Genomic DNA, 27,688 nt, shown 5'->3' on the forward strand with positions numbered 1-27,688 from the left:
CGGGCCACTGAAGAACATCAAAACAACCACCAGGTGGATCAGGATGCCAAGACTGAAGTGGCTCAGGTGGATCTGGACTGGCAACATAAGGGTGAACTGTTTATAGCTCGGTGGGCCCATGACACCTCGGGCCACCAAGGAAGAGATGCGACATACCGATGGGCTTGTGACCGAGGGGTGGACTTGACCATGGACACCATCGCACAGGTTATCCATGAATGTGAAACATGCGCTGCAATCAAGCAAGCCAAGCAGGTGGTATGGAGGACGATGGCTAAAATATAAATATGGGGAGGCTTGGCAGATTGACTACATCACACTGCCACAAACCCACCAAGGCAAGCGCTATGTGCTCACAATGGTGGAGGCCACCACCGGATGGCTGGAAACCTACCCTGTGCCCCATGCCACCACCCGGAATACCATCCTGGGCCTGGAAAAACAAGTCCTGTGGCGACATGGCACTCCCAAAAGAATCGAGTCAGACAACGGGACTCATTTCCAAAACAACCTCATAGACACCTGGGCCAAAGAACACGGTATCGAGTGGGTGTATCACATCCCCTACCATGCACCAGCCTCTGGAAAGATCGAACGGTACAATGGGCTGCTAAAAACTACTTTCAGAGCAATGGGGGGTGGGACTTTCAAAAACTGGGATACTCATTTTGCAAAGGCCACCTGACTGGTTAACACCAGAGGATCCACCAACCGGGCTGGTCCTGCCCAGTCAAAACCTCAGCGCCCTGTAGATGGGGATAAAGTCCCCATAGTGCACATGCGGAACATGTTAGGGAAGACAGTTTGGGTTAGTCCTGCGTCGGGCAAAGGCAAGCCCGTCTGCGGGATTGCTTTTGCTCAAGGACCCGGGTGTACCTGGTGGGTAATGCAAAAGCATGGGGAAGTCCGATGTGTACCTCATGGAGATTTGATTTTAGGGGACAATAGTCCATAGATAAATTGTATAAAGTTAATTGTTAAATAACCCTGTCACTGTCTGTTATCACTGTTATAATTGTTACATGTTGTACCAGTAGTAGCATAGTAAGAATCGTCCAGATTAAAGAAGGATGGACTTTTTGATGAAACCTAGCAGAGTACAGCGATGATGGGACTGGACCTGGTTTTTCAACAACTGACACCCAGCAACTTCAGCAAGACCGACATCTCCAACCTGCAGACTGTGGGCATGGGCCGCACCAGATACATCAGCCGTGAGCTCCGGATGCAGCAAGTGACCGCCCATCACCACACATCACCTCTCCTGCCATGGAAGACCGTTATGAGAGATGGAGCCCGAAGTCATGGATTAAATGAACTCAACGGACACTTTAGAGTGATAATCCATAGACTAAGGGAATGATATCTGGAGACAGGAGAAGTGGTGGTGATCAACTGGACAATGGGGGACCTGGGCATGACGTACATGGTATAGAATAAGGGGTGGACAATGTCCTGGGTTCGGCAGGACAGGGTTAATTTTCACCAGGAGCCAGGAGGGAACACAGCCGGGTGGGCTGACTCAACCTGGCCAAACAGAACAGGGTATTCTATACCATGTGCCGTCATGCTGGGTTCCAGCTGGGGGGGAGCTGGGTGGCGGGAAGTCACTGGCGGCTGGGGAGCGCATGGCAGTGGCGGGCAGTGAGAGTTCTGCATTCTACTGTTTTGTTTTGTGCATTCTCCTTATCTGTATCGTTGTTGTTACTGTTCCCTTTTTTGCTGTTCTGTTAAACTGCCCTTATCCTGACCCACCAGTTTCTACCTGTTTCTTTCCATTCTCCTCTGCACCCCAGCGGGGGGAGGGGCGGCCACATGGCACTTTTGTTGCCGGCCACAGCTAAACTATAACAAAATGTTACTCAATATTTTCATTTGTGAATTGGAACTATAAACAAAATTCTTGCTTATGAAGTTTTCCAATTACAAAAAGACCATCCGAGTGAAAATTAAGATGAAAGTAAATTAATTACAGCATATCATCTAGTAAGATGGATTCATTCAAATGAAAATTGCACAAAGGCAGTTGTCCTGGGTTCAGCTGGGATAGAGTTAACTTTCACAAGAAGCTGGTTGGGCTGACCCAAACAACCAATCAAAGGGAATATTCTATACCATGTGATGTCATGCTCAGCATTTAAGTGGGGAGCTGGCTGAAGGAGAGGTTTTTGCTACTCAGGAGCCAACTGAGCACTGGGTGGTGAGAACACTGCATGTTATATATGCTTTTGTCAGTATTATTGGTTGTTGTTTTCTTCTTCCTTTGCAATTCTGCTAAACTTTCTCATCCCATTCCACAAGTTTTGCCTTTTTTCCTTCTGATTCTCCTCCCCATCCCACTGGGGAGGGGGAAGATGTGAGAGAGTATCTGTGTGGTTCTATATTGCCAATTGAGGCAAAACCACAACAGTTCTTCGCACCCAACATGGGGCAATTACTGTATGTAATCGATGGCCTTGCTGGACTTGTCGAATGCAAGACAAAAGACAAACGGACTGAGGTTGTCAAGAGCCAAAGAGCTAACAAAGGAAGTAAATAACTGGTGCTTATCTTATCAGACAAAAGTAAGGGGGGATAGCCCATCACTGTAAACTCAGTGATCTGTGGGGCGCCGCGGAGGCTGCGCAGCCAGAGATTGCTTCAGAGATTGCTTTGGACAAAGCACAGATGGCCCCCGAATACACATACCAAGGTGCCCGCTCCGAAGGCGTGTCACACTGCTGAGTCTCGCTTCTGACGACACGACATTCCATGCCAAGAGCCAATCGATACACAATAATTGACTTAGTCCCACCTCGCAAAAAGATTTCCAAACATATAAAAATTGGCACTTGAAAACTCTCTTTGGGAGGAGGAGCCAAGCGAGAACTTCACCTGACGGATGGGTCGACGGGCCTGAACCTCTCTTCCCCCCCCCAAGAAGGGACGCCTTTTTGGTAAGAGTCGTGCCTCTGACTTTGTCAGACGTATCCCCGGGAACACATTGTTAACTAAAGTGCTAAACTATTACTTTGAGCTCAACTTTTGTAGACAGTGCATTTATCAACGGCAATTCCGAATCTGTGATGCCTGTCGCTTGAATAAATTACCTATTGTTTCAACTTCGCGAAACTCTTTCAGTGAAAGTCCTTGGAAGGGCTCTGGCAGGTTAGTTGAATATCAGACTCCCCTTACCCCCCCCCCCCTTTAACACGACAGTAAAAAAATTGGCGTAGTCGGCAGGATTGCCATGGATAAACTGCTACAAAAATATAAGTGTGCACCTTCACAAGCAGGAATTGAATGGGCCCAGAAATTCTGGAAAGATGAGGATAAAGTGGTAGAACGTATAAAACAGTGTTTAAGTGAGCAAAAGATCAAAGGCACTAAAGGCAAAAAATTTATTTGTGCTGTATTAGGGGCTTGCCTATCTTGCGCGCAGAAAGAAATTAAAGAGTCCCCACCTCCTGAAAAAATTGCAGATGTAGAATATGCTGCACTAAAATCAGAAAATGAAGTGTTAAAAACTTCACTGACTTTTGAAAAGGAAAGTCAAAAGAAATTTGAGACACAAATCGACACCCTAAAAGGTGAAATCGGTTACCTTAAATCGCAATTGTTTTGGGCCAATAGGCGAGAAAAACATTTAGAAGAAAAATTAAATCTGTCATTAAACCCAATACCGTCCTCTGTCTCAGCTAAACAAGTCCGCAAATTAACACAGTATGCGGATCCCGAGACATGGGATGGAGACATCTGGGACAGGGATGATAATGATGAACTGGAGGAAAATTCTGATTATGATTTGGCCCCAGAACCTATACCTCTTCGACCATTGATTAAAACAGAAACCACCGATGAGGGTGGAGAACAGGCTCGTACTACTGTACGAACCATTCCATGGTCTCCTGCTGAATTGGCAAAATTGCAGGAAAAATATTCCAGGCTTCCGGAGGAATCTGAGACGGAATATGTGTGTCGAGTCTCCCTTACCGGGGGAGATCGAATCCTCTTAAATGAGGAAGAAGCGGGAGGCTACTGGGGTCCTGGAGTATTTCTAACTATGACTCGAGGTAATCATAATTATTCATTAACTATGCGAGCTGCTTATTGGGCTGGTGGCATAGACCCACATGACAGAGGAGAACCTTCTGTTATAAAAACCTCAGGGTTCTCTGATTTGGTGACATCTGTGCAAAAGGCTGCCTTCATACAAGCAATGCATGAGCGGGATGTGTTAATAAGATCCCCAATGTTAGCCCCTATAGATCCAGCAAGATTAACTCCACTGATCCGAGGCCTCCCAGACAGTTTAAAAACATATGTGGCCAATATACAAGATCGACTTCAAGTCGCTTGACCCAGACAAGGCTGACGCCCACATCGAGGGCAGGATCAGGATCAGGACCAAAATTAAAATCTAGTAATCACTTGGAGTGAATTTGTACAAGATATAGTGCAACACGGGCGCAGGATGGGATGGATCAGATCCTCACAGTTATCTGATCCACCACCTCGGCGACTTCACCAGATTCACAGCCCTAAGGCTAAGCCCGAATGCAAATTAAAATTTGATACGGAGCGTAACGAGCTCTGGCGTAAAGCTCGAGCTATTGGGGTGCCATCTATTGATTGGTATATCCACAACTGACCTAAAAATTCTCGTACAGTCGTTAAGCCATAAGCTTAATTCAGCAAAGACAGGTCAGCCGGCAGAATACAAAGCAACTTTTAACACTGCACCCTCCGCCCCACAGCAGGAGCTAATTGATCTAACAGACCCTCAGGCAAAAAACGCCTATCCGCGGGGAGGGCTGTGAGCCTCCTTCCTTGGCGGGTACTAGCTATACAGTGGCTCTCCGATACACCTCCCGAACCTGTCATTGCCATGCCGGTGGGACCAAAGAAAGTTTTTGTAAATTTTCTCATTGATACGGGTGCTCAAATTTCGGTAATCACCAAGGAGACTGCAACATGCTTAAATGTAAAACCTGGTCGCTGTAAAGTAAAATTTACAGGCATTGATGGAGTCATAAGGAAATGCCCTACAGCAAAAATTACCCTGTGGCTCCCGGGCGAACAAAGATTAACCCGCACTGAAGTACTGGTCGGTGCTTCTAACACTAATATTTTGGGATTTGATTTGTTGTATGGCAGAGTGTGGAAACTCCCTGATGGTTCAGTTTGGAGTTTTGCTGGGCGAGAAATTAAACAGAATGAGCCTAAAAAAATTAATTTATTAGAAATGTCCATATCTTTACCACCATCAAAAATTACAAACACAAAACAGTACACCTTACCATCAGCTGCGCAATCGGGTATTGACGGGGTGGTAAGAGACTTAAAAAACCGAGGCATCATCACTCGTACACACTCACCCTATAATTCCCCTGTCTGGCCAGTAAAAAAACCAAACGGGCAGTGGAGACTCACGATAGATTACAGGTGATTAAATGCCAACACTGCACCTTTAACTGCAGCTGTACCGAGCATTGCAGAATTGGTAACTCAGATACAGGGAGCATCTCACACATGGATGGCAACTTTAGATGTAAAAGATATGTTTTTTATGGTTCCACTCCAGGAACATGATAAAGCCCAATTTGCTTTTACCTGGAAAGGGATACCATGCACCTTTAACAGGCTGCCTCAGGGATGTAAACATTCCCCCACCATTGCTCACAATGCTTTAGCTAAAACACTGAGTGGAATTCCTATTCCATCAGGCGTTACTATATATCAATATATAGATGATCTTTTGATTGGAGGGGAACAATTTGACACTGTTAAACAGGCTATGGAGGATGTGACATTGCAATTAACAACCTTGGGTCTGGAAATTCCCCCATCCGAGTGTCAGGGACCAGCACAGGAAGTTCAATTCCTAGGGGTCTGGTGGATCAAAGGAGCCTTATCTATGCCTCCTGACACACTGGAGAAAATACAACAGGGACAGGATCCCTCTAATGTTAAGGAATTGCAACAAGTTTTAGGAACTTTAGTATACTGGCGTAAACATGTCCCTGGATTTTCTATCATTGCTCGACCCCTTTACAATTTGCTGCGAAAAAAGAAATCATGGGAGTGGACAAATCAACATTCTAATGCCCTGGAGACACTGGTAAAAGAATTGAGACTATTTCAGCAGCTAGGTCCTGTACATCCCTCTGATCCAATCCATTTGGAATGGGGATTTAGTGAACATGGTTCTCACTGTAATGTTTGGCAAAAAGGACCTGAAGGGCCTGAGCGTCCACTTGAGTTCAGTTCAAAGTCCTTTAATGATACTGAATCGCGATACTCAGACCTGGAAAAGGGACTATTGTCTCTGGTACGAGCTGTAAAGCGAGTGGAACAAATAAGAAAAAACCAGAGTGTAATCATTCGGGGACCTTTCCGCCTCCTAGACACAATATTTAAAGGGACGGTGCCGCCTGCTGGCATTGCCCAAAAGCCCACGATCCGTAAGTGGTATGCCTATCTGGAAAGCATCCATGACATTATGCCTATTACAGAGGGCAGCACTAAAGTGTCTAAACTGCAAAAAGATATAGACAGTACTTCGCTGTTCCAAACTCCTCCAAGCAAACCATCTCCAATTCGGGAGGCACTTCCTCTAACAGAAAGCAGCAACCTCGAAGGGGTATGGTTCACTGATGTGTCATCCTACAGGTGAAATAATGAGTGGAATTATAATGCAGTGGCGCTGGAAGTAGCCACGGGAGAACGGGTCAGCGAAACAGGTAAAGGAAGTGCACAATTCGGGGAGCTTAGGGCAGTTTTATTAGCTGCACAACATGGTGCTGACTATATTTACACTGAATCATATGCTGTTTTAAATGGAGCTACCGAGTGGGTGAGCCACTGGGCAGCCAACGACTGGCAGGTAAATAGAGTCCCAGTCTGGCAAACTGACAGCTGGAAACAATTGCTAAAAATAGGAGAACAAAGGATACTGCACATTGGTTGGGTGAAAGGGCATGATCGATCAGCCTCTATTGCTGCCCAGTTCAATCAACAAGTTGATAGCCTCACACGGCTACACAAAATTGATATTGTAAGTGATGAATTAGAATGGGAACGTTTACTTGAATGGTTACATGTAAAACGAGGGCACACTGGCCGAGCTGATGTGTATCGGGAAGGCATAGCCCGAGGATGGCCTGTGTCAACAAAACTGTGTGAACAAGTGGTCACTGCCTGTTCACAGTGTCGCCTGCGACTTCATAAAGATTATCCATGTAAGGCACCTCCCATGCACATCCAAAATAAAAAACCACTGTGGCACACCTGGCAAATTGATTACATAGGTCCATTGAGACCCTCAGGGGGTAAAAAACATATATTAGTAGGGGTGGAAGTTGTTTCAGGAATTACCATGGCAACAGCTGTCCCAGCTGCAACTGGAGATAACACAGTTTACAGCCTGAAGCACACTCCCCCTTCCTGAGGAGATTCCAAGTGACAACGGATCACACTTTACAGCTACAGTGGTACAAGACTGGGCAAAAGAAGAAGCAATTCGGTGGGTATTCCATACTCCGTACTACCCCCAAGCAAATGGTATTGTTGAGAGAACAAACGGGTTAGTTAAGCGATTTGCTAAAACCCACGAAGCTGGGTGGCATCTGTGATTATCCAATGCCATCTATCAATTAAATAATAGATGGGCCGGAGACGGCTGTCCCAAAATGAAAGCATTCTCTGCTCCTGCCACAACTCTGGTGCCAAAGGCACATGTAAAACCAGAACACCCTACTGGCTTTTACGCAGGCCAGCCAGTGCTGGTTAAAATGCCTCAGATTGGAACAGTGGCACTAGTATTAAAAAAACCAAAAAATCTTTACGCTTGGAAAGCGAAAGATAGCTCTGGAAAACTGCATCAAATCAGTACTAGATGGATAGTACCTACCATTTAACCTATTATATGCCGGTTTCAATGACAACCGAGCATTTTCCTTTCTTTTCTGTTTACAGGTATTTTCCAAATGCTGGGAAACTACGCCTGAAAACACGGACTGTCATGTGTCAAAACAGACTGCCATCAAGGACTGCTGATTTATACTTCTAGTCCTAATCTGTGGAATCATCTGTGAACCAAAGTTTCCAGAAGGTCAAAACCATCTGACAAAAAGGACAATAGTGATTTAATTTTGATAGGAATACTGATTTCTAATTTTACTTGTATATTATGTGATCTTTTTTTTTCACTTTTTACTTTATTGTTTAGGTTACTGTTTTTATAATGCAAAATAGCTTTATTTTGTTGTGGTTTTGATAGTTATAATTTACTACAGAATTGTCAATATGAATCTTCTATCATGCATTGGCAGTGGTAGACAAATATGTGTAAGTTTAACATGTGTTTACATATTAGGTGTAATAATTGTGCATGTGTTCCATAGAGATTATAATCAAAAAACAAAGAAGTCTTTGGGTATGATAGAGGAAAACACAGCCTTTAAGTTATTACAAGGATTTCTTAGAATGATGAATTGGACTCAGGGAACCACTTGTCTTATGCTGCCAACAACCCCTGCAGAGGGACTCCCTTTTACGGTTATTCCCCTTGACTTAAAAGGAGCACTGCTGGATTTATGGGAAATGAAAGACAATACCATCTCCATACCATGGGGAAGTGGAATTACCTACAAACATTATACTTATCCTTCAAATCTTAACTATACCAACATATGGTCTAATTCTAACTGCACTCGAGAGCTTGACAAAAATTTCCTGAATTTAAACAACAAGATAAAATTGTCTATCGACTGCACGGAGGTACCCTGGCTTGACCAGCCTCCTCGACCATTCTGGGGTGTACCTATTACCTTTAAATACAGTATTCCAGTACAAGCTGAATGGTGTATCAAATTTCTCTCAAACTATGGATCTAAGTGTAGTCCACAATCTAATGATGTACCTTGTATGTGGACTATTGCTGATCATAGAACTCGTTTTACACAATGGGGAGAAAAACCTCCAATTACCACGCCGCTAGGGCCAGTCCAATTATGGAATTGTACTAACAAGATAACTTGTTCTAATATTGATGAGTACCCATGGGTATGGATGGTTGCAGACTTTTACCATGCTTTAAGAAGTGTATGTTTATGTCATAATTATAGTGCTCCAATCCCTAAGACAAGGTCAGAGTGTATGATAAAAGTGGATCCCAAACAGGTTAACACATGGGCATATCATATAGTTTCTAGCAACAATGCTGAGCCACAGGCCAAAAGATGCCAAGTTCCTTTCCAACATTATCTACATGGACATAATAGCCTCGATGAACTCGAAAATAGTACGTGTAGCACTTTAATGCTACCTGCACCACCTGAAACTGTATGGGTGTGTTCTAATGGACAAATATCAGACTACATTCAACCCTACTGGGATGGATTAGAATGTACTCTAGGTATTCCAAGCTTGTGTCCTACTATAGCTTTTAATTTCATTCAATCCTTAACAAAATCACGAGGACATAGAGCTAAAAGACAGTCACAAATGTGGAACTCCATGCAAGAAAATGGTAATCTTTTTGCCTGGCCGAGCTATTATACACCAGCAATGAGAATAAACTTGGGAATGAAAGCTTTTTGGGGTTATTGGACAGTAATTACCAATAATCGATTATATATAGAAAATTTGACATGGCAAGTAGAATCCCTAGCAAACTGGACAAAAACAGCAATTAATGCAGTTGACTTGCAGCTGCAAGCTACATCCAAAATGACGCTACAAAATAGGTTAGCCTTAGATATGATTTTGTTAAAAGAAAGTGGTGTTTGTGGATGGCTAAATGCCTCCTATCCTGATGAAACCTGTTGTGTTTCTATCCCAAATGTATCTGTCACTTTACATCAAGCCATGGATGAAATGTGTAAGATTGCGGAACAGTCTCGAGAACTCCGTGAAAATATGAAGCAGAAGCCCTGGGAATGGACGGGGTGGATCTCGAAAGTTTTTAATGGACTTGGACTAAACATTAGTGGATGGATACAAAGTTTGATTCAATATGTACTGATGTTTATTGTACTCCTTATTGTTATTTGTGTGGGTTTATCATGTGTACAATCTTCATTAGCTAAAACTTTTAGTGCGCATATTAGAATGCTTAAAGTTCATAACCCTGATTATGTTCCTTTAATTCCTTCTCCTATTAGGGAGGAAGATGAGCCCCTCAACCCGTCTGAACCTAAATTCATCTAATATTCCTTTTTGACGAGATGTGACTAAAGTCACGGGGTGGATAATGTAATCGATGGCCTTGCTGGACTTGTCGAATGCAAGACAAAAGACAAACGGACTGAGGTTTTCAAGAGCCAAAGAGCTAACAAAGGAAGTAAATAACTGGTGCTTATCTTATCAGACAAAAGTAAAGGGGGGATAGCCCATCACTGTAAACTCAGTGATCTGTGGGGCGCCGCGGAGGCTGCGCAGCCAGAGATTGCTTCAGAGATTGCTTTGGACAAAGCACAGATGGCCCCCGAATACACATACCAAGATGCCCGCTCCGAAGGCGTGTCACACTGCTGAGTCTCGCTTCTGACGACACAACATTCCATGCCAAGAGCCAATCGATACACAATAATTGACTTAGTCCCACCTCACCAAAAGATTTCCAAACATATAAAAATTGGCACTTGAAAACTCTCTTTGGGAGGAGGAGCCAAGCGAGAACTTCACCTGACGGACGGGTTGACGGGCCTGAACCTCTCTTCCCCCCCCAAGAAGGGACGCCTTTTTGGTAAGAGTCGCGCCTCTGACTTTGTCAGACGTATCCCCGGGAACACATTGTTAACTAAAGCACTAAACTATTACTTTGAGCTCAACTTTTGTAGACAGTGAATTTATCAATGGCAATTCCGAATCTGTGATAACTGTCGCTTGAATAAATTACCTATTGTTTCAACTTTGCGAAACTGTTTCAGTGAAAGTCCTTGGAAGGGCTCTGGCAGGCTAGTTGAATATCAGACTCCCCTTACCCCTCCCCTTTAATGCGACACTGTAGTTGTTGTTTTTTGGGTCCCTACCTCAACTCTGCTGTCCTCGGGTACAGTCTGGGTCCCTGCCTCAGCCACAGTCTTCTGAGAGTACTGAACTGTGGCTCGATAGGCACAGGCCAGACCCCAGTACAGTGCTAGAAGCTGCTGGTTTTCATCGGGGTAAACAAGGTACCCTTCTATCAGGTGGCGCATCAATTTGCCCGGGTTGTTTGCCTGTTCAGGTGTAAAATCCCAGGCTATAGGAGGTGATAACTGTCCTAGGAACCTGCCCAGATCCTTCCACATACCCTGCCACCCAGGGACTGGCTGTTTTAGGGCACATTTCAGTATCGCCTCACCCAGGATCTGTTTTCTCTTACACCAGGATGAGACCACTTTCCACCAAACCCATAATATGCCAACAGTATTAACTAGCGGTATTACACAGCTCACATGAGGGTGAACAAGGACCTCGGGAACCTGCCCAATAAAACCATATACAGAAATCCCAGGTAGGGAGAGGGAGATGTATTCCCTCATCGTCTCCACAAGATAGCTTCCGCAATACAGCAAGGCTGTCAACACCAGGACAAAGCACATATTGTTTGTACCAACATGCTCCCGAGTTCCTTCTACTGCCGTACAAAATAGCTCCCCCAGCAAAGTAAAGCTGTCAATGCCAGGGCAAAGCACACAGCCATTGTTTGTATTACCATGTTCCAAAGCTCAACGAAATAAACAGATAAGCAGCGCAAACAACCAGTTCCGTGACCCACACAGGAACTTGCCACTTAATAACGACTACAGCTATAACACAATTAGTACAAAACTGCCATTGTATTTGAGTCCCACATTGGGCACTGGCTAGCAAGAAGGAAACACCAGCCTTCTTAGGTGTTGTGGGTTTTTGGAGGATGTACATCCCAAATTACAGTCTGATTGTAAGCCCTCTCTATCAAAGGACTCGGAAGAAGAATGATTTTGAATGGGGCCCTGAGCAACGACAAGCATTTGAATAAATTAAACAATAAATAGTTCATGCAGTAGCCTTTGGACCAGTCCGGACAGGACACGATGTTAAAAAAATGCTCTACAATGCAGCCGGGGAGAATGGCCCAACCTGGAGTCTCTGGCAGAAAGCACCAGGGGAGACTCGAGGTTGACCTGAGTGGAACTCAGCTATCACAAAGGGGAAAAAGAATTCTTGGCCACGAGCTGGCGGGGCTCATTGAGAGGGCTTTAAACTAGGTTCGAAGGGGGAAGGGGATATTGCCCAGCTCACTAGGGATGAGCCTAGGCTTGGAGTGCCAAGGCCAGGGGTGAGATTGACAGCCCATCTCAAGTGTGTTTACACCAATGCACGTAGCATGGGCAATAAACAGCAGGAGCTGTAAGCCATTATACAGCAGGACGGCTACGACTTGGTCGCCATCACAGAAACGTGGTGGGACAACTCGCATGACTGGCATGCTGTCATAGATGGCTACAGACTCTTTAGGAAAGACAGACCAACAAGGAGAGGAGGGGGAGTTGCTCTATATGTGAGGGAGCAACTGGAATGCATTGAGCTTGGCCCGGGGGCAAATGAGGAACCAGTTGAAAGCTTGTGGGTTAGAATTAAGGGACAGGCTCATAAGGGTGACATTACGGTGGGTGTATACTACAGGCCACCTGACCAGGAGGAGGAGGTTGATGAGGCCTTCTACAGGCAGCTGCAAGCAGCCTCACAGTCACAGGCTCTGGTTCTCATGGGGGACTTCAACCACCCTGACATCACCTGGGAAGACCACACAGCTAGGCAGGTGCAATCCAGGAGGTTCCTACAGAGCATCGATGATAACTTTCTGATGCAAGTGGTGGAGGAACCAACAAGGAAAGGCGCGCTGCTGGACCTCGTGTTAACAAACAAGGAGGGACTGGTGAAGGATGTGAAGGCTGGAGGTAGACTCGGCTGCAGTGACCATGAAATGGTCGAGTTCAGGATCCTGCGTGGAGGAAGCAGGGCGATAAGCAGGATCAAAACCCTGGACCTCAGGAGGGCTGACTTTGCCCTCTTCAAGGAGCTACTGGGAGGAATCCCGTGGGCCAGGGCTCTCGAAGGCAGGGGGGTCCATGAGTGCTGGTCGCTCTTTAAACAACACTTCTTCCATGCACAGGAGCAATGCATCCCCCTGAGAAAGAAATTTAGCAAAGGAGGCAGGAGACCTGCATGGTTAAACAAGGAGCTTCTAGCGGAGATCAGGCAGAAGAGAAAGGTCCATGGAATGTGGAAAGAGGGACAGGCCACTTGGGAAGAGTACAGAAACGTAGTGAGAGCATGCAGGGATGTGACGAGGAAGGCCAAGGCTCACCTGGAATTGAAGCTGGCAAGGGATGTCAAAAACAACAAGAAGGGCTTCTTCAACTACATCAGCAGCAAAAGGAAGGCTAGGGACAACGTGGGGCCGCTGCTGAATGAGGCGGGTGTCCTGGTGACGGAGGATGCGGAGAAGGCAGAGCTAATGAATGCCTTCTTTGCTTCAGTCTTCAGTGCTAAGACTGGCCCTCAGGAAACCCAGGCCCCGGAGGTAAGAGAAGAAGCCTAGAAAGAGGACGACTTTCCCTTGGTCGAGGAGGACTGTGTGAGGGATCGCTTAAGTGATCTGGATGTCCACAAATCCATGGGCCCCGATGGAATGCACCCACGACTGCTGAGGGAGCTGGCGGATGTCATTGCTGAGCCACTCTCCATCATCTTTGAGAGGTCCTGGAGGACAGGAGAGGTGCCCGAGGACTGGAGAAAGGCCAATGTCACTCCAATCTTCAAAAAGGGCAAGAAGGAGGACCCAGGGAACTACAGGCCGGTCAGCCTCACCTCCATCCCGGGAAAGGTGATGGAGCAGCTTATCCTGGAGGCCATCATCAAGCAAGTGGAAGAAAAGAAGGTTATCAGGAGTAGTCAGCATGGATTCACCAAAGGGAAATCATGCCTGACCAATCTGATAGCTTTCTACGATGACATGACTGGCTGGGTAGATGAAGGGAGAGCCGTGGATGTTATCTAGCTTGACTTCAGCAAGGCTTTCGACACAGTCTCCCATGATATCCTCCTAGGGAAGCTGAGGAAGTATGGGCTGGATGAGTGGTCGGTGAAGTGGATAGAGAACTGGCTGAATGGCAGAACTCAGAGGGTTGTCATCAGCGGCGCTGAGTCTAGTTGGAGGCTGGTGACAAGTGGTGTCCCCCAGGGGTCAGTACTGGGCCCAGTCTTGTTCAACTTCTTCATCAACGACCTGGATGAAGAGTTAGAATGTACCCTCAGCAAGTTTGCTGACGACACCAAACTGGGAGGTGTGGTAGATACACCAGAAGGCTGTGCTGCCATTCAGCGTGACCTGGATAGGCTGGAAAGCTGGGCAGAGAGGAACCTGATGAGGTTCAACAAGGGCAAGGGAAGGGTCCTGCACCTGGGGAGGAACAACCTCATGCACCAGTACAGGCTTGGGGTGGACCTGCTGGAGAGCAGCTCTGTGGAGAGGGACCTGGGTGTGCTGGTGGACGACAGGTTAACCATGAGCCAGCAGTGTGCCCTGGCTGCCAAGAAGGCCAATGGGATCCTGGGGTGCATCAAGAAGAGTGTGGCCAGCAGGACGAGGGAGGTTCTCCTTCCCCTCTACACTGCCCTGGTGAGGCCTCATCTGGAGTACTGTGTCCAGTTCTGGGCTCCCCACTTCAAGAAAGATGAAGAGCTACTGGAGAGAGTCCAGCGGAGGGCTACAAGGATGGTGAGGGGACTGGAGCATCTCCCCTACGAGGAGAGGTTGAGGGAACTGGGCTTGTTCAGCCTGGAGAAGAGAAGGCTGCGAGGGGACCTTATAAATGCCTACAAATATCTCAAGGGTGGGTGTCAGGAGGATGGGGCCAAGCTCTTTTCAGTGGTGCCCAGTGACAGGACAAGGGGCAATGGGCACAAACTGGGGCACAGGAAGTTCCGTCTGAACATGAGGAAGAACTTCTTCCCTCTGAGGGTGACGGAGCACTGGAACAGGCTGCCCAGGGAGGTTGTGGAGTCTCCTTCTCTGGAGATATTCAAGACCCGCCTGGACAAGGTCCTGTGCAGCCTACTGTAGGTGACCCTGCTTCGGCAGGGGGGTTGGACTAGATGACCCACAGAGGTCCCTTCCAACCCCTACCATTCTGTGATTCTGTGATTCTGTGATTCTGTGACCCCTGGGGTTCTGGAGTCAGGGATACAGAGGATCTCAGGCCCGCTATACTCCCCCTGAAAAAGTAATTTTGAGTTCGGAAATTTGTCATGCTTCCTAACAATGAGGATAGCCTCCACAGAGAAGTTTGCAGAACTAATACTTATGATAATTAATAGCAATCATAAAAACAAGGTTTTATCAAGAAACCAGCTTATTAACTATGGTATTTTGTTCTGAAATATGACACCATTAGGTACACAGACTCTCCCGCTGTTATGAACTGTCTTGATTTAAGAAGAAATTTAAGACAAATTTGAAGATAAAATAATATGGAAGCCTGTTTATGTTATTGACTTGGAAACTTACTAGTGAAATTCTTTATTAGTGTGTACTGTTTTCTGGTACAATTTTCAACTTACTTGAATTTGTAATTTTGGTTCATAATTTCATTTTATACATTTATACCCTGTCCCACCCCCTCAGTGGTACTTCATTATTTGATGGGCTCAGCTCTAAAATGAAACTGCATGATCATTCTGGTAACACAAGAGCCAGTGGATACCTGATGGTAAAGCAGTAGGTTTAAAACACACCAGAAGAAATACATTTTCACAGAATGTGTAAGGAAGCGATTGTGTAACACATTAGCACTGGAAGTTATAAAGGTATAAAAAGGGTAAGAGGATTCATGGAGGATACTTCCATTTGTGGCAGTTAAGCAACATGGTACAGACATGATGTGGAGCTCAAGAAATATTTAAACACCCAGCTTCTGGAAATTCATACAGTATATCCATGGACAAGTTATGCCTTGGCATCCAAGAGTTTATAATTTTTCCATCTGTCATTTGCCACTGCTGGGAGACAAGACACTGGGCTAGACAGACCTTTGGTCTGATGTGAAATGCTCCTTATTTACCTTAAACAGATTTCACAGATTTTCTGAACTGGGAAAAAATGCATCCATTGCTGCTGAAATGAAAAACAGACAAGTTGAGATTGTACTTTTACAGTGGAACAAAATTTACTTACATCACTATTACAGGAACGATATCGTTTCCTTTCTCCAAGACAATATTTGCCTCCACCTGAAGGCCTGGAAAAACATGTTTTACGTTTTAGTATATGTACTAGTATAAACACATGTTCATTATATGTATTTATGTATTATTAGTGTAAATACAAGTCCAAGAGATATACTTATATACTATATAACATATAAATAAATTTATAAAGTACATAGAAGGTTTAAGGTGAGATTTTAAAATATTTTATTTAGTAGGCATTGTAGCATTGACTTGAATTGGAGCAGATACAAAACAATACTGGGTACTTGAAAATCTTCACTCATATAGTATTCATCTAGTTTGCATAGATCCCAAGCAATACAGTTTGACTATATTTTGAACATACTAAAAAGGCATTGTTTTTAATATTTGCTTGCTTTGTAAAACTAGAGTGAGAAATGTGTAAACAACCTATGTGATACTTTTTTTTTTTAATCTTCTCATATTACACCTAAAAATATAACAAAATGAAAAAACACTGTCTGCTAAATATTGGAGCCAGCAGCAAAGACTGTATTTTCTAGTTCAAGAATCTGATTTGAATTAAACAGTTTTAAATCTGAGGAAACTCCAGAGTAATCAAGTTTCTATTAGCGTGATTAAGACATTGCCTCTTAAATTCTCAAATTGTTCAAGAACCTTATCTATCTTCTGCAGAGGTCAAATATTGAATTAACATTGACTTAAATGGACAATTAATCAGACGTCAGATCTTTGGCTCATATCCTAAAAGCAGAATGGAAAAAAACTTGGTGTTTGTTTTATAATAAAGAAATTAAAGAATTTAAAATTAACTAAAAAGAAAATCAATAGTATTTTTCACATTACAGATATTTAACCAGGCAACACTACCCTAGAAACTCAAGTTAATTAATGAACCAAAGGGAATTTTTTCCTGTTGCAGGCACACACAAAAGAAAATTTAAACAAATATTGCATTTCCTTGCTGCACTGTTAAACATTTAAAATTTAATCATCTTTCAGCATACCAACTGATATACATGGTGACAAGAGTAGTTAAAAAATCTTAGGAAATTAATCATGCTCCAAACAAATATTTCACTAGCATTTTTACATACTTCTGTGAAAAAATTAATGTATTTCATTTATTATCCTCTCAGTAACATAGTCTGATTTGTTATCAATGCATATGGATAATTTTTGCTTTTGAATTCATTCAGTAAGTAGTGATATTTGCTAGATTTGATTGATAGTTTTGCTAATGATAGGAGGTGGACAGACCACCTTAAACAGCAGTAATGTGACATTATGATATCTGCCTTGCAGAGTGTGGTGGAAAGCTGAAGTACAGCCCAGCTTGCAAAACATGGGTACAAGCAACAAAGAACTGAAGTGTGCAGAGAGAAGATAAGAAAGGAGTGACAAAGCCACAGAATGGATTTTCATGAAATAAGCACAAAAGCTTAATGTTTTCAAGAAAAAGTGGTCTTAAAAACTAATAATGGTGATGGAAATAGAGATTATGGGACATGACAAGAACAAGTACGGAGTACTAAAACCATCCTTCTGCTAAGACCCATAGCTGTGATGAGGTAACCAGAACAGTGCAAGCAGCAACAGAAAAAAAAGCAGTGATTCATTCAGCAAAGAACAGGAATGGAAATAAGTAAGCATTCCTCATCTGAGAAGCGCTAGTGACAGAGAGAGGAGCACTTACGTGACAGACCTTCTCTGGAATAGTGCTCAGGACATTGGGAAGTAGACAAGATGAAAAGACCAGTACACATACACACAACAGACCAAGCTGTAGTGGAGAAGCTGGCCCATCTTTAGGGAGAGTAGATGGACCAATAGGAAGTAGTGGCAGGGAGAGAAGTTGCTGAATTGTTTTAAGAGTCAGTGGGAAGTCACAACTAAGTGTTGGATGTGATAGCATATAAATGTATTGTATGCAACATAATAAAGCTAATTATGGTTTGTATGTAAGCAGTTGTATGCAAAATCTTGGAAATACTGTGTTGCTTTTTTAATAAGTAACTGGCAATAGTTACTTTATATCCTAGACAAGCATCAGAGATAATGTCTTAAGAAGAAAGAAATCTAAGGCATAATTTAAATATATTTTGCATGAACAGTAAGTTGCAGAAAGAAAACTGTTCTGGTTACTACTAAATACAAATCCAGCTATCTTTACAGTACATACATAACAGATACATTAAAAATGTTAAAAGTATGTCTAGTGAGCTGCTCTTGTTAAACTGTTTCTGTCTGCTATTTTGAAGACAAATATTGGTAAACTAGAAAAACATTTTTACAGATAACATGTGAAACCACAGTTTTGAATAATTTCGAAGTGTGTCTTTTTGTTGGCTCCGGCTTACTTTAGCTACTTACGCTGGACTGTCACAGTGTCTTATAGACGAAGAGACTCCTCCTCCGCATGTCCTGCTGCACTCTCCCCATATTGACCACGAACCCCAGCACCCATCTATGCTCTGGGGCCAAGTGCCAAAAGGTACGCACTCTCCCTGATAACACCACTGAAAGATTTCACAAAAAACCCCACAAAATTAGCTTCCAGGCTGACAAAGTTACCAGGACAGAAAAATACAAGGGTCAGGCAATGACAATTATAGGAATTAGTATTCTCTGTAAAGATAACAAGACTAATATTTTACTTTTTCTAGCCATGTTTAGACATTGGGGGGGGGGGTGTGTGTGTGATTTGTTCAATTGTCTTCACTAAGTCCTGAATTATAGGTCCCTAACACACACCATAAGTTAAAGCAAGCTTAAAATAAAATATTTTTTTTTCTTCATGCATCCTCCTTAATGTTTCACATTAAAGGAACTGCAAATAGCTTATAGTCTTTTAAACACTAAGATGCATTTCTAAGATTAGTTTAATAAAACACACTCCACCACTTAGGATTCATGTAGGGGCTTCATTACGCAAAATGAAAACTCCCCCCCTCCCCCCCCAGTATTTTTAAGAAAGTATTCCTTTACATTTTAAAAAATAAAATCTGGACTAGGTTACAATAGAAGAAGAATTTGTTGCAGTACTTCATTTATACTAACTCTACAGACATAATAAAAGTAGTGCCAAGGCATTAGACATGGTACAGAAAATCACTATATAATAGTGATTGGCCATTTTATCAGGGACAGAATGAACATGTGTACTTTATTCATGCAAACACTGAACCTTTGTAATGTTGTTACTTACATCGGACATACAAAATGACAGACAATTCACACAATGGCGAATTGTTAAAAGAAGTTTATAATTTCCTTAGTCAGAAACCTTTTTTAAACCATTCAGAAATAATCCTGGAGCCCATAGTTTGATCCACATTCTGGTGTCTATTGCATCACTGAGAATTGGGAGTAGCTCAATTAGATAAGCCTTTCATGAAACTATTGGCTTAGGCGACAGAGTAGAGCATGGCCTCAGGTTTACTGGCACCTGAATCTGCACATTTCACTTCCAAAAGGTGGACATCTGCTATTTAACTCCCTTGACTTCCCATAACAGACACAGTATTGACCCTTTCCAAAAAGAAACACAGACAACTTCTGTGTCCAAAATCAGCCATACGAATTTGACAAAAAGCACCGAGACACACACAGAAGACACAGACAGACAGACATATCCCTGTCCACCCATAAGCACTACTGGAAGACTCAGTGTTGACTTTATACTAATCGATACAGCAAAGCCAAGTTTTCTCTCTTCCTCCATTCTAAGGCTCACCTAAAGCCTCAGTCCCGGCAATGAGGGACATACGTAAACAAGTAAATGCAGCCACTCACAATGACCTGAATTACTCTGGATTTTTATGAAAGAATCTGAAAATATAATTTAACTATCAGGCATTACTCAGAAAAATAAAAGAATTAATAGGAGTTTAATATGAACAAGGATGGTTAGTCAAAGAAAATGAATAAAAAAATTTTTTACTAGAAATTTCATTTTGAATAAAAAGGTACTTCTAGACTGTCAAACATGTCAGAGTCTAAGTGCAAAGCTCTCAAGAATGTACATTAAAACAATAAATAATAAAATGTGTAGCTTATCATGAGCAAATGCACCTAGATACAAAGTAGTTTTGCATATGGACTGTCGTAGCTTAACCCAGCAGCTGGCAACTACGCACTAGACAGCTGCTTGCTCACCCCTCCCCTTCCCCCCCAGCGGGATGGGGAGGAGAAATGGACAAAAGGGGAAACTCGTGGGTTGAGATAAGGACAGTTTAATAAGACAACAAAGGAAAAATACTACTACTACTAATAATGATAATAATAGTAATAATGAATATGCAAAACAAACTATATACAATTTCTTTCTTCCACATTCCCATATTCCCCTGTAAAAACTCCTTAAATGCTGTTTTTGTCTTCACTACTGAAGTTAAATCTGAGGACTTACTGCTCACGTTGGCATATTTTTAATTTTCTAGTGATGTTATCTTTCACCAGAGGCCAGTTATGCATAGAATCTCTGTCAGAATAATTCAAAATGTCCAAAATCTTCATTATTTCTAATGGGACTACAGAAATATGCTTTCTCCATGAATTATAGCAACCCCATCTGCTATAATGAGTCAAGGACTACTGAGTAACCAGTATATGAAGAAACAAGAGGAGGTCACAGCTATTTTAAAAGAACAACCTTTCATGAAAGATTTAGAACTGAAATGTTAATACTTCTCTCTCACTGAAGATGACACTCTCAATTAGTTCAATTAGAAGGACAGTGGTGATGTATTTGAGTACATATAAAATGTGCACAAAATTTTAACCCCGTGAATTAATGTGAGCAGTCTGGAATTTTTTTTCTACAGATCATTAACATTAAAATAAAATACGACGTTGTGGCACATTTGAAATCACTTTTGATATGAATTTTAGCTGTTTAACAGAACTAAGATTTACAACAGTATGTGTTTAGAAAACTCATACAGCAAGTACTGTAATAGGAAAATCAATTTCATTTTTCATAGGGAAAAAAAAAGATTGATTCAGTTAAGGTTACCATCTCATCTTTAACAATGTATTTTCAATCAGTGCTTCTATAATTACTTTGCAAGGAAACTTAATGTCCAATAATAACTTGAATTCAGATCACCACATAATCCAGCTATTTAAACTGTGCTTTCAGCACACTGTGTTTGCACTTTTTGCACATTTTTCCCTCGTTTAAATCCTTAGCATGGGTCTATACTATGATGTTAGAAAAGGTTACTTTGTTATTACTTTAATTTCAAAGACAAAACCAAACATTCCTATCAGTTTTGTCTTTTCATTTTATATGCACTATTTCCTCATCAGAGCATTTTTAAATCTATCAGTTAGTTTACCTTCAAAAACATATCTCTGAGCATACATGACCAGAGAGAAGCTTCATGTACATTTAAAATTATTAGTACAAGATTAGGAAAAAGTGCACTTTTTTGACCCCAGATGATATGTAAAACCCTTCACCAAAGCATGAACATGTTAAAGATTCAAAACAGAACAGATGTACAAGTTCTGTGAGTAGCAAAAACCCACTCTATTCTCTTTCCTCGTATGCAGAAAACAGCTGAGTAACCTTTATGGAAAACACTCTAAAAGCCTTCAGGCATAGGCAGACATCTACTGTGGAAAATTTCAACCCAAAGAGTTAGTTTGGCAGGTTTATATAAGCAACTGAAAGAAGGTTTTACAATAGAGTGTTAGGCAATTTTAATTGTAGAAATCCCTCCCAACTCTGCCAATAAGACATTAATGCACACTGCATCAAATTTTGCTTTAATAGTTACACCATTAGTGTAACTAAAAGCAGAAGTTGACCTTGCAAATATGATAAAGTACTCTGGGATCTTGTTAGGCATTTAGAGCAGCGAACATCATTTTTTATATATTTGGACAGAGCCCAGAAAAATAAGGCCTAATTTGGTTGTGGCCTTTAGGCATGACTGCAATATAAATGTTACAATAATAATAATAAAGTGTTATAGAATTGTAACCTGCTATTTTCTCCTTAGCGTGTGGTGAAGAGAAATACATATTTGAAAAGTACTTGTGTTTTCTGTTCTTTTTTACTATCAGGAACTATTAATCTACAGGAACATTTGAAGCTGCAGTTTATAGATAACAATTCTCTGCTGTTTAAAGGCACGAACAGTTTACCTTTTTAAAACAATACCAGTTCTCTCATTTATCTCTAAAATCTAATGATGGAAGACAATACTGACAAATGGAAAAGATGTTTTGTAGAGAGCAAACTGATTAAAGCCTCTAGCAAATGGACACAGCAATAGCATCTTAAAGCATCTTGACTTGTTCACTGTAGTCTCATGGTTTAAAAAAATATAAATTGAGGTAAATTGCTCCTTGTCATTGACAAGGAGTGGTGGTTTCAAAATAAACCTAGGCTGTTGATGTAAGAGTAGGGCTCCTAGCATTTTCTATTACTCTAATACAAGGTAATATTTTTGACAGAACGTGAGGGTCTCTCTGTTTTCATTGGCTAAGTCTAAGAACTCTATTTTTTTTAAGTGATCCTTTCAATTAATTTATTTAGCATGGTTTACCAATATTTCCAAGCTCAGAATGGGAAAGCCATCAGAATGATGCATCATGGGTCCTGAATGAAGCCATCAGCAAGGATTAATAAACTGTGACAGCTACCCAAAAGCTTTCATTCTTTTTATGTAAACGTCAGATTGCAAGTCAAAATGCAGTGTAATCTTTGTTGAAACTAGCCCAGCTAACACGGCAAGAGTCAGAATAGACAACAGATGACAGTAGTCGTTAGGAAAAAAATCTAATCTGGAGCAGTAAATCTTAAGGACAGATGCAGCAACTCTTGGAGAGATACTGGAAACTGTTTAATATAATAAGTTCTCTTCACTTTGTAAAAACCTGCATAAAATGTATTATCTTGAAAAAAGGTATATGGAATTCACTTTTTCCCCCAGTACATATCCTGTAAATTAATAATAAAACTATTTTTCTCTCCTCTTTAAGACCTGTATAGATTTTGCCTTGTAATTCACAAACACTCTTTTATTATTCTTCTTAATCTAAAATTAATTTTCAGAACTTTTTCTGAAACTACTGATATATACAGTCAATGTTTTAAAATCAAAATTCAAATGTTCAGACAGATACAGTAGCACTAGGCTTATACATTGCAACACTGACTTTCTGTACTTTTCTGTTAGATAGTGAAGTATATCAGACTGCATAGCAAAATCCTTTCAAGATAAACAGTTATACAAGTATAACAATATTAAAGGAATAAATCAAAGTCAAAATAGAATGGTCACTGGGAAATATCCGTTTTTAGAAAGCCTGTTTATTAAGGCAACTTTTTTCTATATGTTTGTATGATGCAGCTTATATCTGAAGGAATAAAGTTTTTTAATCTTCTATACAAAATAAAAGAGTTCAGGCTATAGATCTATGTTACACATTTTCAGAGTCTATAACAGATCTAGAGTTTAACAGTCCTTTATGGAAGAGTACTATAAAATTCAATAAAGATAGAACGAACAGAGTTTTTACAGAAATGACTCAAAAAAATATACAGAGAGCATGTAACAGGATTTTTTTTTGATCCAGGCTATAGAATTTTATAGCAAGGACAAATGTTTTATTAAATTACATAAATAATTGTTAAAAAAATCTGTAGGACACTTCCATTAGGATGAAAATGTATTCTGAATTAATAACTCTCTTTTTGAACTCTTATAGTTGCTCATAAGGACTTTAATATTCTAGCTCTTTCTTCCTGTAGTCTTCCAACAAGAGATTATTTCTACTCACCCCCTTTTCAATGCTCCCTGTTTGGCAAAGAGTACCTTCAGCTGCTGGAATGCTGTTGGTAACACAGCGGTTACTTTTGCTGAGGCACCAGAGCTCTCTACACACTTCCTAGGAAAGAAGGAAGAAGTTGATCAAAATAATGTTTAAAAATGGCTTCCAGTCCTCATACATACATGTATACAAAATTTGATTGAACAGAGACTATAAGAATTGGGCTGGAGAGATAAATCTATAAATGGCTGTGAAATACTCTGGAGCAATTTCAAAGGCACCATATTTTATCTATGAATATTCTACCAAAAAAATCCAGAAGTATCAACTTGTAGACTACAATAATGTGTTTTTCACACCTGTCATGCAAGTAACGTTTAACAGTTATTTTTTTCTCGATTAGTGCTAATACTGGGCTAGGTATATTTTAGGGTTGTTGTAAAAGTAGTCTTCAGATGTGCTGTAGTATCTCCATTGCTGTTGTTATTTACCTCAAAATTCAACGTTAGCAGGGGAGGTCCCAGATGACTGGAGGATCACCAATGTAACACCCATCTACAAGAAGGGCTGGAAGGAGGATCCCAGGAACTACAGGCCTGTCAGCCTGACCTCGTTGCTGGGCAAGATTATGGAGCGATTCATCCTGAGTGCGCTCACTGGGCATGTGAAGGACAATGAGGGGATCAGGCCCAGCCAGCACGGGTTCATGAAAGGCAGGTCCTGCTTGACCAACCTGATCTCCTTCTGTGACAAGGTGACCTCCCTCGTGGATGAGGGAAAGGCTGTGGACCTCATCTACCTGGACTTTAGTAAGGCCTTTGACACTGTTCCCCACAGCATCCTCCTGGAGAAACTACCTGCCCATGGTTTGGATGGATGTACTCTTCACTGAGTAAAGAACTGGCTGAATGGCCGAGCCCAGAGAGTGGTGGTGAATGGAGTTAAATTTGGCTGGTGGCCGGTCATGAGTGGTGTTCCCCAGGGCTCAGTTTCGGGTCGGGTCTTGTTTAACATCTTTATCAATGATCTGGATGAGGGGATTGAGTGCTCCCTCAGTAAGTTTGCAGATGACACCAAGTTGGGATGGAGCGTCGATCTGCTGGAGGGTAGGAAGGCTCTGCAGAGGGATGTGGACAGGCTGGATTGATGGGCCGAGGCCAACTGTATGAGGTTCAACAAGGCCAAATGCCGGGTGCTGCACTTGTGTCACAACAACCCCATGCAACTCTACAGGCTTTGGGAGGAGTGGCTGGAAAGCTGCCCGGCAGAAAAGGACCTTGGGGTGTTGGTTGACAGCCGGATGAACATGAGCCAGCAGTGTGCCCAGGTGTCCAAGAAGGCCAACGGCATCCTGGCTTGTATCACCGGGGGGGGGGGGGGCGATAGAGTGACCACCTAGTTCTTTGTTGCCGACCGGGGGTAAACCACGACAGTCCTTTTTGGTGCCCAACATGGGGCACGAAGGGTTGGGATAACGACAAGGCTGACCAGAGTGTGTTAAAACAACTCAGTTATAATTTCTTATATTGTTATTATACACATCCCCTATCATGCACCAGCCTCTGGAAAGATTGAACGGTACAATGGACTGCTAAAAACCACTCTGAGAGCAATGGGGGGGTGGAACCTTCAGACACTGGGATACTCATTTAGCAAAGGCCATCTGGTTGGTTAACATCAGGGGATCCACGAACTGGGCTGGCCCTGCCCAATCAAAACTTTCACGTCCTGTAGAAGGGGATAAAGTCCCCGTAGTGCACATGAGGAACATGTTAGGGAAGACAGTCCGGGTTAGTCGTGCCTTGGGCAAAGGCAAACCCATCCGTGGGATTGGTTTTGCTCAAGTACCTGGTTGCACTTGGTGGGTGATGTGGAAGGATGGGGAAGTCCGATGTGTACCTCAAGGGGATTTGATTTTGGGCAAGAATAGCCAATAAATGAAATTGCATGATGTTATTTGCTAAATAACCCTGCCACTGTATGTCATCACTACTACAGTTATTATACGCTATATCAATGTTATTACAGTAAGAATCACCCAACCTAAATGGAGGATGGACTTTGATGAAACCTAGCAAAGTGCAGCAGTGATAGGACTGGACCTGGCTTCAGCATCTGGTGCCCAGCCACTTCTTGAAGATTGACATCTTCAACTTGCAGATTGTGGGCACAGGCTGCACCAGATACACCAGCCGTGACCTCTGGATGCAGCATGCAGCCATCCAACACCACACACCATCTCTCCTGCCCTGAAAGAACCGTTAAGACAGATAGAGCCCAACTTCATGGATTAAATCAACTCAACGGACATTTTAGAAGGATGGTCCATAGACTAAGGGAATGATATCTGTGTGTATGTATTAAATACAGGAAACGTGGTGGTGATCAACTAGAAAATGGGGGACCTGGGCATTACATAGATGGTATAGAATAAGGGTTGGATAATGTCCTGGGTTCGGCTGGGATAGGGTTAATTTTCACAAGAAGCCAGGAGGGGACACAGCCGGTCCGGCTGACCCAAACTCACCAAACATACGGGGTATTTGATACTATGTGACGTCATGCTCAGTTCTGATTGGGGGAGCTGGCCGGGGGAAACTAATCATTGCTCGGGAGTGTGTTGGGCATCAGGCAGTGAGAGAATTTGCCCTGTGTATTCCCTTGTTTTGTGTATTCTTCTTATCATTATTATTGTTGTTACTGTTCATTTTCTTTGCTGTTTTCTTAAAATGTCTTTATTCTGATCGAAGAGTTTTGCCTTTTTCTCCCCACCCTCCTCTCCACCCAGGGGGAGGGGCGATAGAGCGGCTGCGTGGTTCTTTGTTGCTGGCCGGGGCTAAACCACGACAATTTTGAAATCTTCATAGTCACTTCAGTTGCCTGTGCATTGGGCTATGTATGCAGAAAGGAATCAGAAGTGTTTTGCTTTTATAGTAACTGACTTACATTATAATCTTTGCATTACTTTGTGATCTGTATAAGAGTTCACAAACTGCTTATAGATATTTTCTATTTTTAATTATTTTTGAAAATTGGAAAGATACTCAGATTTTTAAAATGATTTTATGATAGCCATTGCTATTGCATTTTATTTAACAGCTGCTTGAAATCATATACTACAAATAATTCTTGTACAGATTCTATGGCTGAACCTTGGTACAAAGAGCAAAAAGTAAAAGACAGTGTGAGTTAAAATAAGTTATTAGGTCCCCTCCCTGAGAAATTAATTATTTCTCTGAGGAAATGAATGAGTATCTGGCACCAAGGCTATCTTTTCTATACATCTCAATAGGAAAAACCGTAAAGTTTTACCCTAAGATTCATGTTTCTTGCATTGTACTGCATATAGAAATGGATTTATTTATACATTATTCATTAGCAGCTGCAGAAACAGTTCAACAGTACAAGTTTTTCTTGAATAATGCAAAATTCTTTTCCAAGTTTAAAATCAGCTGATGGAATTCTTGTAGGATTGATATATACAGCGTATTTAGTTTAACGATTGGTAGAAGCAAGAAACCTTTTAAAAAGCCATTAAAAATATACCATATTAGAACAGCCTGAAATGATGAGGAATGAGAACTGATGATTTCTGGAGTTTCCATTCAATTTTTGACAATTAGACCTAAGCTATTTCATTATGTTATTATGCACCAAACCCCATTTGGTGGGTGGCTCTATGAAAACTTGAGCGAGT

The 27,688-nt window shown here is 42.1% G+C and overlaps 1 protein-coding gene across 3 annotated transcripts in view; it reads right to left on the bottom strand.

Moving 5' to 3' along the window:
- Positions 1-27,688, bottom strand: part of LOC142365654 (A disintegrin and metalloproteinase with thrombospondin motifs 6-like) — a 213,027-nt gene that overhangs the window by 98,609 nt on the left and 86,730 nt on the right. For all 3 annotated transcript variants that reach the window (XM_075446664.1, XM_075446665.1, XM_075446666.1), the window contains exons 11-13: positions 24,001-24,108; positions 18,577-18,722; positions 16,187-16,250 (exon numbers count right to left, since the gene is read on the bottom strand). In XM_075446664.1, the coding sequence (XP_075302779.1) occupies positions 16,187-16,250; positions 18,577-18,722; positions 24,001-24,108 (318 nt within the window). The remainder of the gene's footprint in view (positions 1-16,186; positions 16,251-18,576; positions 18,723-24,000; positions 24,109-27,688) is intronic.

This window comes from Opisthocomus hoazin, chromosome W (genome assembly GCF_030867145.1).
Source record: "Opisthocomus hoazin isolate bOpiHoa1 chromosome W, bOpiHoa1.hap1, whole genome shotgun sequence".
NCBI lineage: Eukaryota > Metazoa > Chordata > Aves > Opisthocomiformes > Opisthocomidae > Opisthocomus > Opisthocomus hoazin.